The 15,085-nt window shown below is 43.9% G+C and overlaps 1 protein-coding gene across 3 annotated transcripts in view; it reads left to right on the plus strand.

The window, feature by feature from the left end:
- Positions 1 to 15,085, plus strand: part of INTS6 (integrator complex subunit 6) — a 76,048-nt gene that overhangs the window by 56,971 nt on the left and 3,992 nt on the right. For all 3 annotated transcript variants that reach the window (XM_084643131.1, XM_084643130.1, XM_084643132.1), the window contains 2 exons: positions 792 to 1,166; positions 8,181 to 8,274. In XM_084643131.1, coding sequence (XP_084499257.1) covers positions 792 to 1,166; positions 8,181 to 8,274 — 469 coding nt within the window. The remainder of the gene's footprint in view (positions 1 to 791; positions 1,167 to 8,180; positions 8,275 to 15,085) is intronic.

Raw genomic sequence — 15,085 nt, forward strand, 5'->3', positions numbered from 1 at the left:
TGCAGTAATTTTCTCACTTCTCGGAGGTCGGACAATATTACAAATAAGCATGTAGTTCACAATCCTGTGGGAATTGACACCAGGGCAAATTACAATTGAATCACTGTATATAGTCAGAAGTACTGGGATATACCTTCTTATAACAAAATTTAGGAACCTTCTCAGTACAAAGAGTTTGTTTCCCCTCTTCTCTTTTAATACAGTGAATAAAGTAAAAGCAAGGCCAGTATATCCCTTTAAGTGGGTCTCACTGATATCTGATTACATTAGTGAGTACAATCTTTGATCTGACTCACTCCAAAATATTGCAACACACAAGCTTATCTGGTGAGCTTCGTTCCAGTGAAGAGTGAACTTTATTCCTTAATGTGGGCCTGTGTGTTGCACAGGGCCCTTGAGCCAGCCCTTCTGCACTGAGGTGAATTCTACCCATTAATCTTAATGGGACCAGGTAAGTAATTCCTCACAGAAACATCTTTTATCTTCTGTTCATTTGACTTCTTGCTTTGTTGCTAGTCTGTGTAACTCTTCCCGTTTCCTTATAAAGAATGCTTCCCTGTATTGCTAGACCACTACTCCTCAATGGACATTCCAGGGTGTTCTCTGCCACCAGCAACATCATCTTGGGACTCCCCTGGTGTTGCAGAAGTATCTCTTACCTTCCTCTAAACCTACCTGCTGCAACATGACTGCACAAGACTAGATTACCCCGATATCTATCAATACATGATTTTGATGTTTTTTAATGCATGAGTGCCAGCTTGTCCCTCTTCATAGTCTTTATTTTTCAGCTTCAGAAACCAATAACGAGATTGCAGCGGATGATGTGATTGAGAATCATGTTGCAGACCCACTTTCATCAGATGTTTTTCCAAATGCTATGGATTCTGAATTTTCAGTGTCCTCTTCTCCATTCAATTCATTGGACGGACCAACAACTCATTCAGAGCATTTAGGCCATGAACATTTAGGAACTAATAACCTTAGCATTGATGAATTTATGAAAAATCATGAAGAGTCAGGTGGTAAAGAGCGAAGTACTCAAGAAAACTTGCCAGCATCTTCGCCCAACAAAGGGAAAAAAGTGATACATTCCAGAAGTGCGAGAGAGGTTAATATAGAACTAAAAGCACAAATTATGAAGGAGATTAGAAAGCCAGGAAGAAGTAAGTATAAGAACCCCAAACCACTATCTTTGTGTCCAGATGATTGGAGAGACAACTAGACTCAGTTGAAATATTTAGACTAGAACATTGTATTTTGTAAGCTACTGAGTCATGCAAGAATTATAATAGAGAGAGATCTGTGATTACTAGCAGAAGTAAAAATAAGAGAAGAGAAACCTAATGTGTAGTAGAGAGGAAATCCTTTTAATTCAAAGTTTATAAGGCCTCTTTAGAAAGTTTGAAAATGTTTTCTTTCATACTTTCCTGAGTGGGTGGGTGGAATAGGACTAAATCCATCTGTGTTTATATTCAGATTTTGTACTTACCTACTTTGACAGTAGCCTAGATTTAGTACAATTGATGTTTACATTAAAGTTAACAACTTTTAATTTTTCTTTGAGTGATGGTCCCTATGTATATTCCACACGTGGGATAAGCATGTGCACCATGAGCTTGAGTCTGGAACATTTTTTTTTACAAGCAGTGTCCATTGGCCTGTACATGTGCCATAGCTCTCCTCGTGCACTGAAGCGAGGGCATAAAAGGTGGTGTGGGCTGACACCTTTCCAGTTCCTTCTTACTGTTTCAAGGTCTGAGTCAGAATCTTTGGTGTCCTCAGCTCCTTTTTTTTTTTTTTTTTTTTTTTTTACTGTGTCATTGCTGTAAGCTATTGTGTATAGTTAGTTTTAGTAGTCTACATAGTATAGTTAGTGTTTTTTTCCATTGTCTTCCCCCCCGGTAACTTTTTCCCCTTGAGAATGTCCAGGGTTCAAAAACTGTTTCCTGCCCTCATTCATTTTTGGTGAGCAACTAACAACAACGTTGCCTCTGCTGCCTGTGTGAGGCTCATATTTCTGCCAAGGAAGGGTATAAAGATATGGATCTGATGGTTCAAACATCAGGACTGATGGTGAAGGCTCGGGATGAACAGCCAGTTGATCCATCCTACTGTGAAGAGTGTGGGATCCCTACCCTAGACACCCAGGATTGGTGTAGGAGTCCTATTTTTCCATCACCTGGACACTCACAACTGGCCCTGTTGGAATATTTGGAAGGGGAGACTCAGGAAGATCATATGGTTCTGGGAGCAATCTTGTTGTCTTCACCAGATGAGGCGGTTACTCTATTATCTGTGTCTCTGCCAGATGACTTGAAATAATATGCCTAGGGTGGCTGCAGAGCTATAGATTCAGCTTGAGGAAGTCCTGGAACCGCAGCATATTTTTTTAAACATTCTGCAGCCTTCCTGTCCCAGTTGAGTGGCCCTCCTCATAAATGAGGCCATCATGGACACAGCACAGATAGTTGGCACACTCCTGCTTCTTGTGCTCCCACCTGTAACCGCTCTGAGAAGCACTACTTTGTTCCATCCATGGTGGGAGCTTTTGTTCTCTCACCCACTGCTAAACTCTTTTGTGGTTTAGGCAGCTACAAAGCAGCCCAAGCAACAGCACCCAAAGGCTACTCCCTCTGAAAAAGGACCCAGGTGACTCAGCCTTCTAGGGAGAAAGGTCTTCTCTTCCACCTCCCTCCAGTTCAGGATCTCAGGTGATCAGGCACGCTTGTCCAAATATGATTTTTACTAATTATAATTTTTTGGAATTTAAGGACAAGCTCCCTAAAGGGGGGCCTAATTCTAGGTCTTAGTGAATGGGGGCAGATTGGTGGCCAAAGCTTTCTTCCAAGCTGCGATTCCCTAGAGAGGTGAAGAGTACCATCGAAGATCTCCCCTTCAGTACTATCCACCTATTCCACAAGAGGGTAGATGAGTGTCTCCACTCCCTCAAAGACTCAAGGATAACGCTTCACTTGCTGAACATTTATGCTGCGGTCCCTAAGAGAAAACACTATAGACTTATGTATAGGGCAAGGCTGCCTCCTCAGCTGTTTTACCACCAACATCCACAGGAGCCACCACACAAGAGACTGAAAGTTTATATACCCAGGAGCCCAGCCTCTGCAGCATCCACCACCATGTTATGCTCTAATCCCCTAGTGAAGAGTTTCTTTTGACAGGACCCATGTGCCTTTATTGATGCTGCTTCACTCCCTTCCTCTGATATTCAAAGGCTGCCTTACCCAATTTGCCAAAAATCTGGAGGGCCCTGACTACAGACAGATGGGTGTTAGATTATTCAGGGTGGTTATCTGATTGAGCTGCTGTTACCTCCTACCCACAGACCGCCTTCCCAGGTCCGTTTTCAAGGACCACTCTCACAAGGAGATTCTGTGACAAGAGGTGAACTTCCTTGCCCTCAGGGGAGTAATAGATAGGGTTCCACCTCAACTTCAAAGGAAGGGATTCTAGTCCCCTTTCTACTTTATTCCCCAGCAAGGTTGGGGAATGGAGGTCAGTTCTAAATCTGAGACGGCTGAACAGGTTCATTCAAAAACTAAAATTCCACATGATATCCTTGGCATCAGTAATTCCCTTGTTAGAGGACACATGGTTCATGGCTTTCGACCTGAGACACATATTTGCACGTAGACATCCACCCGCTCACAGGAGATTCCTCTTTGGTCAAAAACATTACGAATTCAGAGTCTTCCCCTTTGGTCTAGCTGCAGCACCTAACATCTTTACAAATGTTTTTTTCAGAGTAGTAACGTGGATGAGACGAGAGAAATTTACAGTAATCCTTTATGTTGACAACTGACTTCTGACAGACAGTTCCTATGAGGAAGTCCAGTGGTTCTGTTCAGTCTACTTCCTTCCCTGGGTGTCTGCGTCAATCACAAAAAATCTGTTGATCCCCGCAAGGTTCATCAATTTTATAGTGGAGAGATTGGACTTGATCACAAGAAGAGCATATCTACCTCAAGAGGTTTCATGCCATGAGCACTTCCATATATAAGGTCAATCATAGGGCCACTGGACAGTTGAGGTGCTACAGGAGCACTGAAGGAAGACAAGACCATTGAAAAGAACCTAAATGAGTACTTTGTATTGGTTTTCACCGCAGAGACTGTGAGGGAAATGTCCACACCTGAGCCATTCTTTTTAGATGACAAATCTTAGGAAATGTCCCAGATTGAGGTGTCAATAGAGGTGGTTTTGGAACAAATTGATAAATTAAAAACAGTAATAAGTCACCAGGATCAGATGATATTCACCCAAGAGTTCTAATGGAACTCAAATATGAAATTTCAGACCTATTAACTGAGTATGTAACCTATCACTTAAATCAGCTTCTGTATCAAATGATTGGAGGCTAGCTAATATGATGCCAATTTTTAACACAGACTACAGAGGCATCCTGGCAATTACAGGCTGGTAAGCCTAACTTCCAGAACCAGGAAAATTGGTTGAAACTATAGTAAAGAACAGTATTATCAGACACATAGAAGAGCACCATTTGTTGGGGAAGCATCAACACAGATTCTGTAAAGGGAAATCATACCTCACCAATCTATTTGAATTCATCAACAAACGTGTGGACTAGTGTGATCCAGTGGATATAGTGTACTTGGGCTTTTAGAAAGCCTTTTAAAGGCTCTTAAACAAAGTTAGCAGTCCTAAGATGAGAGGGAAAGTCCTCTCATGGATCAATAATTAGTTCAAAGACAGGAAACAAAGCATAGGAATAAATGGTTAGTTTTCAAAATGGATAGTGGTGTAAATAGCGGTGTTGCCCAAGGATCTGTATTGGGACCAGTGCTGTTCAGCATATTCATAAATGATTTGGAAAAAGGGATAAACAATGAGGTAGCAAAATTTGCAAACAATACAAAATTACTCAAGATAGTTGAGTCCAAGGCAGACTGTGACAAGGGATGACTGGGTAATGCAAGTGACATTCAGTGTTGATAAATGCAAAGTAATGCACATTGGAAAACATAATTCCAACTATATATACAAAATGATGGGATCTAAATGGACTTTTATGACTCAAAAAAGAGATGTTGGAGTCATTGTGGATAGTTCTCTGAAAATATCTGCTTAATGTACAGCAGCAGTCAAAAAAGCTAACCATGTTAGAATTATTAGGAAAGGGATAGATAATAAGATAGTAAATAGCATACTACTACTATATAACTCCATGGTATGCCACACCTTGACTACTGTTGCCCCATCTCAGAAAAGATGTATTAGAAATTGAAAAGGTACAGAGAAGGGCAACAAAAATGATTAAGGGTATGGATCAGCTTCTGTATGAGCAGAGATTTAAAAGATTGGGACTATTCAGCTAGGAAAAGAGGATGTGGGGGGATATGAGGTCTTTTATAGAGGTCTATAAAATCATGAATTGTGTGGAGAAAGTGTTATTTATCCCTTCACATAACAAAAGAAATAAATGTCTCCCAATGAAATTAATAGGCAGCAGGAACAAAAGGAAGTACTTCTTCACACAGCACTCGGTCAACCTGTGAGACTTGTTGCCAGGGGATGTTGTGAGGGCTGTAACTATAACGGGGTTCAGAAAAGAATTAGATGAGTTCATGGAGGATAGGTTCATTAATGGCTATTAGCCAAGATAGGTAGAGATGCAATCCTATGTTCTGGGTATCCATAAGCTTCTTACTGTTAGGTGCTGGGACTGGACAATGGGATGGATCACTTGATAATTGCTCTGTTCTGTTCATTCCCTCTGAAGCATCTGGCATCGGCCACTGTCGAAAGACAGGATAGTGGGCTGAATGGACCATTGATCTGACTCAGTATGGCTGTTCTTAGGTTCCCTATCAGACCCAGGACATTCATCAGAACTTGCCTTTCCCCACTCTGCCACGTGGCCTCATGCGCACACTTGATGCTGTTCGCCAGGCTTCTGCTTCACTGCCTACAGGCCTGGCTTCTCTCTGTGTACTCAGCAGAGAAAGGCAACATAAATTGTAATGTGACAGTTTTGGCCAAAGTTTTAGACTCTCTCATCTGGTGAACAACACCAGAGAACATTCGTGTGGGGATTCCTTTCCTCAATCTGACTCCCAAGGCAACCATCATGTAGGAAGCTTCCCTCTTGAGTTGGGGTGCTCACATGGGCCATTATATGGCACAAGACACAGACCCTACAAAAGTCCAGAATGCATATAAATTTACTAGAACGCTAGGTGGTCCATCAAATCTGTGATGCCTTCCCCTCACTCATCCAATCCAGACGTGCAAACAATGTCGGACAACATGACAACAGTATTTTACATAAACAAGCAGGGAGAAAGTGAGATTTGTCTGTCTCTGTTCATAGAGAGGCAGTTGCCCTCTGTAACTGATGCATCGATCATAGCATAACCTTAGCAGCAGCATATATTTACCAGGCGTGCAAAACTCAATAACAGACTGCCTGAATAGACATTTTTCCACAAATCACAAATGAGAGATTCACAGCTTTGTTCTTGATGATAACTTTGCCCAGTGGGGAACACTGGCCTGGGATCTTTTTGCCTCATGGGAGAACAGGAAACTTCCTTGGTACTGCTCCAGACCAGCCCTGGGTAAAGGCTTAATGGGAGATGCCCTATTGGTGTCATGGAAGGGTCATTGGGTATACCTTCTGTCCCATCTCACTGATATCACAGGTTCTTTGGAAGAGTCACTTATCCTGTCACAGGAGATCCTGTCACAGGAGAATCTTCTAAAGGAGATTCTCGGATCCTTTCCACCATTGGTGAAGTTCATATCTTAATGGACTCAGTTTTGTTTTATCGTCACTCACTAACTTCTCTCCCCCCCCCCCCAAGCTTCTAGCCACATGTGCTGCGGCCCATCCGTCCATGAAGGTGGCCTTTCTATAGCCATAACGTCAGCCAGAAGAGTCTGTGAACTGGGAGCACTTGTGGCAGACCTACCACATACTTCCTTGTTTAAAGAAAAGGACTCATTACGACGCCACTCTAGATTTGTTCCTAAAGTAGTTTCCAAGTTTTACATGAGCCAGGAAATCCACTTACCAGTATTTTTTCCAAAATTGCATGCCTCAGATGAAGAGAGACAGCTGCATTCTCTAGATGTCTGAAGGGCTTTGGGCTTTTATCTTCAAAGAAAAAAGGATGTTGGAAAAACACACCTAAATTATTTGTTTCCATAGCAGAGCGATCAAGTGATCTAGCTATATTGGTGCAGAGACTTTCAAATTGGATCTTGGGTTGTTTGTATTACCCTTTGTTACCAACTAACTCATATGCCCCTTTGGAGGGGGTGTGAGTGCTCATTCTGCTAGCAGGGGTGCTGGAACAATTTGTATAGTGTGGGTACTGAGAGCCATTGAACCAAACTGTAAACCTGGTGTATGATGGAAACCACTTCAAGCTGGGGGTGCAGCAGCACCCCTAGTTCCAGCATCTGTGTCCACTAGAGGGCAAACTACTTCTGCTGCATCTCTGAGAGACATATCTCCCCTAGAGATATCTAGGGCAGCTACGTGGAGCTCTTTGCATACCTTAATGAGATATTATGTTCTGGTCAAGTTGTCAACTACAGTTACAGCTGTGAGGACAGTAGTACTACAGTCAGCTACCACTGTTGCATCCTCTCCCCAACCCCCATCTGACTACTGCTTGTTAATCACCCACGTGTGGAATACACATAGGGACTATCACTCAAAGAAGAAATAGAGGTTACTTACCTGTAACGGCAGTTCTTCAAGATGTGTGGTCCTGGTCTGTATTCACTACCCGTCCTCAGTCCCCTCTGCAGCGGATTGTTTGAACTGTGGTAAGAATGGGAAACTGGAGAGGTGTCTGCCTGCACCACTTTTTATGCTCTCTGTTCAGAGCAGGAGGAGAGCTATGGCACATGTGCAGGCCAATGGATGCTGCTCGCAAAAAAAATTCCGGACTCAGGCACATGTGTATCCTACATGTGGAATGCAGATAGGGACAACACATTTCGAAGAATCTTCAGTTACAGGTAGGTAACCTATATGTTTACTTGCCTACTTAATACAAATACAGTACCATTACTTAAGCTGTACAAAAGCTGAATGAAGCTTGCAATTATGCTCATAAAGCAGGGTGTTGCAACAGATATATCTGTGTAGGTTTCATCTAATGAACTTTTTTGCTTTATTTTTTAAGAATATGAAAGAATCTTCTTTTTACTGAAGCATGTTCAAGGCAGTTTACAAACACGACTAATATTTTTACAGAATGTTATTAAAGAAGCCTCAAGGTATGTAGCTAACTAAAAATCTTGTAAAATTATGCTAATGTACTGTTTGTAGTCAGAGGTATGTCCATAACTACTATATATGTCTGCTTGAGACCCACACATTTGTAACTATCATTCACATTTTGATTAACTTATCCTAGAAATTAACTACACAAATGCTTCAAATTACAGGCAAAGGCCCTGGGAGGAAATCTCTTCTGTTCTAGTTCATCATGATCTATGTAGTTCTTGCTCTTTTTTCCCCCAAGCCTGTATATTTGTACAAACTCAGCTCTTTGCTGCTGCTTTTCAATTTAATATCTTGGAAGTGATGACTAAAGGTGTTAAAAGCAGGAAATTGATAAATCCACATAAATCTAGCAAGCTGGGGTGTTAATGTCCAGTATACTAGCTTGCTGCATGCTAACTGGCCATGTGAACCCTGCTACTTGCACACTAAGACTTCTGTAGTGTGCTTTGACCTACTGCTGTTTGAAAAAGTTCCATAGTATACAGTATCCATGTCCACACAGCCAGTTACTGTGTGGCAACCTGGTGCATGGTAGATTTATACCCTAACTTGCTGAGCAGTAAGTCTCTGTAGATAAACCCTACATGGATAAGAATGGTGTAAAATGGGAGAGAATCAGTCCTATTCCACAATGTGGAGCAATGCACTGCTGAAGGACGAATTTGAGTGTGCTTCCCATTTCGAAGAGCTGTGTATTGTAACCAGAACCAGTGGTTCTCAACCAGAGGGGTACATCAGTTCATCTAGATATTTGCCTAGTTTTACAACAGGCTACATAAGAAGCACTAGCAAAGTCCATACAAACTAAAATGTCATACAGACAATGACTTCTTTACGCTGTTCTATATACTATACACTGAAAGGTAAGTAGAATATTTATATTCCAATTGATTTATTTTATAATTATATGGTAAAAGTGAGAAGCAGCAATTTTTCAATAACAGTGTGCTGCGACACTTTTGTATTTTTATGTCTGATTGTGTAAGCAAGTAGTTTTTAAGTAAGGTGTAACTTGGCGGTATTCAAGACAAAAATCAGACTCCTGAAAGGGACACAGTAGTCTGGAAAGGTTGAGAGAGACTGTATTATAAAGACTGTGGGCCAGAATGTCAATGACGTAACTCAACATAAACTCATTAACGACAGTGGAATTATATATAATGCTCAGGATCTGGCCTTATATACTTTAATATGGGAGCATCATTCATCTTGCTCCAGAAAGATGTCCTTCTACTCCTCATGTTGGCTTTCTCCAGAAGGAGCTAAATCCACACTTCCTTAGTCAGAGGTTAGATCGATGTAGTGGGTAGTGGGCAAAATCCTGGTCCTTGTGCTTGTTATAGATAGGATGTCCCTGTCTCTATAACCATGGGAACAGTTCATGGAGCACCTGCACAGCCCTTCTGGCCTCCATGCCTTGCTAAACCCTCTCATATGCTATGCCACCCATCCTCAAATTCCTCTTCAGAAGTGTGCTCTAGCTTGTAAGGTGTATGGAGGCCTATGCATAGTGTTTGCTTCCTTACTTTCCCAACACAGTGAAATTATGCCAATTCTGTTGGTGTTAGGATCTCTTGCAGCCCTTAGTTGGGCTTGATGAGTTGTCCATTCAGAATTAGTGTCTTCAGGATGCTGCATAGTTTCTTTCCTCATTCGTCGGTAATGCTCCCAGTCAACAGAATTCAGAGGCAGTGACCAGAGTTGCTGGAGCCTTCAGCAACAAGCCCTGCCCTTTAGCTCAGGACACCAGTTTTTCTGCCTTTGATGGTGGAACATATTGGCAGTTCAGCTTCTCTTGACTGTTTTATTCCGTCATTTTTGTGCAGTAATATCTATACTCGTTCTTTGTTCTCCTCCTCCCCTGGATCTGGTTTTTGGCAGCCTGGTAGTTTCAATCACCTGACTCTGCACTGCAGCATCTTCTCTCTGGGACTCCTCTTTCCATCTTGCACCCATCCTCCCCCTATGTATGGCAGAGCTATCCGGCCAGCACTGGGCTAAATCTAAGCAGTGCTCTCAATATGAGGCAGCATTTACAGGCTCTATAGAGGGTGAATTATGCGCTGCCTGTTCACAGCCATGTGACCCTTGCAGTGGTAGGGCACAGAGTTCAGAGTTGGACCAACATGTCTAGTCCTCTCGTCTGCCCTGAGGAGCCATGAATCCAGTGCAGAAAAGCCTGCTCAGGCACTCCTGAGCAGTTTTTGGAGAGAGTCTAAGGACATTCTTTGGCCCCCTGAAGGGGCAAATCCTGCAACAGTCCAAGGTCAATGGGTACAAACCCCTGAAAGGATCCAAAGTCCCCCCAGATACTGAAGTGGGTCCAGAGCTTCCTGACAAAAGAACTTCTGCACAGCTCCCCTTCCTCCCACTGTGAACTAAGGGATTTTTATGATGCTACGGAGTAAGTCTCACAAACCTTAGATCTCTGGGTCCCAAAAAGGCAAAAGCAGGTATTACCTTTGCAAGGTAGCAGTTAGTATTGAACAAGTGGGATGAAAATCAGGGTTAGACCCCTTCTCCTTTTCCTTTTTGCCCTGAAGGAGTGTTTTTGGGGGCTTTCCTCAAGAAGATTTCTCAGTGCTCATATTAAGCTCATAGCTCTTCCCCACCCAGAAGCATGCAGACAAGCCTGTTACTGCTGTGCCTGTGAAGCCCTCCCTCAAGCTGCAGTGTAATGGAAATTGTACCTGTTTGGCTTTCAGCCCAGGGCCCCTCGCTCTGCTAGGAAAAGGGGCTTGGATTTCAGGCATCAGCAGAATGGGAGTTGGGCCTTCTGTTCATCAGCCAGGAACAGGGGCTCAGAGTCTAAGAGGAAGGAATGGGTCTCTCTCTACCCCTCCCCTTTTTCACAGGCTGGCTCCACATTAAAGTGTAAGGGGCATTTCATGCTGACTGACCAGAGCAGAGGCATATGAGGATTCCACTCTCCATGAAGCTGTAAATAAGAAATCTCCTCCAGGGTTCAAAATAACTCCCAATTTACTGAACAAAGCGCCAAATTTTATTAGGTTGCCCCTTGGGTGCTAGCCAGAGTGGAGGAGCAAGCAGGCAACCTTTCAGGCTTCTAGGGACCTCTAACAAGTTACTTCCTCAATTAAATTAAGGTATTTGTACCAATACTCTTCCCTAAGTGGTCCTCAGGCCAGGATGACTATCATGCTACCTCCCTCTGTGAACAACATGAGCAAATACCACACATGCACCATCAAACACCACCCCCACCAAAAAAAACCAAAAAAGCCTGCAGGATTTTGTAGGACAGGATGCCAGTAACTCATTAATAAAATATATTCCATTTCAAGCATTATTAGATACACAGCTTCCCATAGAAGCCTCTTTTGGGACATCGTAAAATCTGAATGAGGACTTCTGATTAAATCCAAATGTTAAACTAAAATGTATAAAAACAAATTTCCAAAGTTCGGTGCAGAGGTAGCTCCACCAGTTAAAGACAGTCATGTCTTCAGAAGGGGATTTTCTTCCAAAAGACACTGAATAATAATTTCAAACCCTCAGCTATATCCATTCAGACCAAAAAATGTTCATATATTTTTGTAAGGAAAGCCTACTAGGTGGCATGCAAGTGCTACATCGTCTAGGGCTGGGGTGAGCAAACTTCTTGGCCTGAGGGCCGCATCGAGTTTCTGAAGTTGTATGGAGGGCCAGTTAGGGGAGGTTGTGCCTCCACAAACAGCCAGGCATGGCCCAGCCCCTGCCCCCTATCTGACCCCCCTGCTTCTCAGCCCCTGATGGCCTCCCTGGGACTTCTGCCCCATCCACCCCCCCACCCCCCTGCTCTTGGTCCCCTGATGGCCCCCACCGCCCCATCCAACCCCCCCCGACCCCTGCCCCATTCACTCCCACCCTCTGACCGCCCCGACCCCTGTCCACATCCCTAACCACCCCCCGAACTCCCCTGCCCTCTATCCAACCTGCCCCCGCACTGCGCTGCCTGGAGCACCGGTGGCTGGCAGCACGGCTGCACCAGGAGAGGCAGCCGCTCTGTGTAGCACAGAGCACCAGGTCAGGCCGGACTCTGCAGCCCTGCCACCCAGAGCATTGTGTCACATGGCGGCGTGGCTGCAGGGGAGGGGCCGGGGGACAGCCTCAGGGGCTGGCCAGGATGGTCCCATGGGCCGGATGTGGCCCATGGGCCGTAGTTTGCCCACCTCTGGTCTAGGGGTATGACTTTTTTTTGTCTGGAGTGAAACATCTCTGGTTTTTGACCTGATCAAGCCCTTGATGTGATTTTGTGAGAAGCGCACTGGCTTCTAATGTGGTAGCTACAAGGAAGCTGTGCACCTGTGAATACCAATCAGTCATCCTAAACACATACTTATAGGTGAGCAGCTGTTTGGAGAAACAGAGGAATTAGTTGCTGAGGATGCAGAGAAGCTTCAACCCTCACTTCAAAGCCAGCATAGCAATACGTTTTTTGCTATCAACATAAACACTGTCAAGGAAAGGACTATTTCCCCAGCAGAGCAAAAATTCTGAAGGAGAAGCTTCCAAGGATAGATTGATAGAATATCCTCCAAACTAACAAAATCCTCAGCATGAAAAAGAGCATTTGTGTATGAGAATTCACAATTCCTGTATAAGACTCTTCCTTCTGATCTACCCTCTGCATCCAGAGTCTTAAGAAATGACTGCTAGTAGTCACAGGAAGGCACAGGTCATAGGTTGTTATATCAGTCACTTCCTGGCAGTAGTCATCCGTAGCTAGTTATCTCCAAAGGCTGGGGTTTCTGGTGCTACACATTGGCTTCAGCCCCTTAATAGGTTAACCCAAATGTGCCTGCAGAATTTATTTTGTATAACAATTTTGCAGTGTATCATGTGTGCAGTTCCTTGCCCTCTAAAGGACAAGGAACTGCACACCTGATACAATGCAAAATTAGGTATCATTCTCCCATCACATCTGAATGTCCCTTTGCGGGCAAGTAAGTACAAACATGCTGAAAGCAAACCCAATTTTCACTCTAGACCCTTGTACACTCACTGTGGAAGCAAGCCTATCAAGTAGGGAGCATACTTGAAAGACACATTTTCCAAAATTTTAGAGTATGCATCCTTTTAACTCCCTTTTATAGTTCTGAGTGGTGTGTTTGAACCAACCCCTGCCCTAAATGTGACCATACAGGATTGGACCGGTGTCCTGTATGACCGTGGCCAGTGCCACTTCAGAAGAAAGTACAAGAAAACCATGTAGTAGGCAATTCATTGTGGTTACTGGAGAAGTTTGTTGCTTCCCATTGGAGGTTGGCTTATGATTGAGGTATGAATGTTTATATTGCTTCCAAAACTAGGAAGTAATCAAAGGACAAACATTTCCAGGCCAGTGGAAATAATGTCCTGGACGGAGAAGAATCTGTTACCTTTCAAGACAGTTAACATAAAGGCTACAGGAAAGGGGAGAATTGAATTCCTCTTCCAATGCTACCACAGAAGTCACTTATAGTAAGGACCAGACCTCCTCTTGAAGTATGGACTCCTTTGTCTGGACTAGGAACAGCTACAGTTAACTACCTGGCTACTGGAAGAGAAATGTAGTTTAGTATGGATTTTCCATTAGCTTCTTCATACATTTTGGTATCTAGACAGAACTCAATCAGGAAATTGCATTCATTGATCTGGTCAAACTTAGGTTTCTGGTGCAAGAGGAAACAAAGCTCTGGAGGCAGGGACTGCTTCTTTGTTTGCACAAGGCCCAGCACAGTGGGGCTCTGGCCTCTCCGCTATACAAGAACTCCATCATGGTTGACATGAGGAAAAGGTTATTCTTATAGCTCCAGACACCTTTGTTTAAGGGGAGTTCCTCTTTCCGCAGTTCCTGGGACATATTGCTTGTCGACCTAAGTTACACTACTCCAGCTACACTGTTCACGTAGCTGGAGTCAACGTAGCTTAGGTCGACTTACACCGGTGTCTCCACTGTGCTGGGTCGATGGGAGACTCTCTCCAGTGAACTTCCCTTTCTCTTCTCAGACAGCTGGAGTACTAGCAGTGGCGAGCCAGGTGGAGAAAACAGGGGGAGTGGAGATAAAAAAGGCACCACCCACTTGTACTCACCTGGCAGTGCTCTGGGTCTTCAGCGGCACTTCGGCGTCGGGTTCTTCACTCGCTCCGGTCTTCGGTGGCACTGAAGGATGCCCGCCACCGAAATGCCGCCGAAGACCGGAGCAAATGAAGACCTGGAGCGCTGCCTGACCCGCCGCCGAAGACCCAGAGCACTGCTGGGTGAGTAAAAATTCAAAAGGCGCAAAAATTTTTTAAAGGCGCAACTTGTGCTCTGTGGGGGAGTGGCCACTGCCCCGCTCCTCCCCAAGCTACGCTACTGAGTACTGGGGTCGACCGGACAGCACTCTGCCGTCAATTCAGCAGGTCTTCGTTAGACCTGCTAAATTGACCCCTGCTGCGGCAATTGCAGCAGTGTTGATTTCCCCATAGTGAAGACAAGCCCATAGTTCTCCCATTGTTTTGTTCTAACCCTTAGACCTCCTTTGGAAGGTTGTGGTATAAATGGGTATTCTGAGGGCTCTAAAGATGTGTCTCAAGAATACCAAGCTAGTAACAAAACAGCTTCTATAATGCCTTACTTGTTACCCAGAAGCCAATAACACAGTTCCCTTAAAGCAACCCAGCCTTGTTGCTTCCTCCCAGACAGCCAAGTCAAATATAATGAGGATTATTGAAAAACTTGTTCATCATATGAAAAAGTTCTATCCATGCCAGTTAATATTTCAGTTCTTGCCCAAATACATGCTTACAGTCAATTCTTATTAACTAAACTAAAAT

Source organism: Lepidochelys olivacea (genome assembly GCF_965140295.1).
Source record: "Lepidochelys olivacea isolate rLepOli2 genome assembly, chromosome: 1".
Taxonomy (NCBI): Eukaryota; Metazoa; Chordata; order Testudines; family Cheloniidae; genus Lepidochelys; species Lepidochelys olivacea.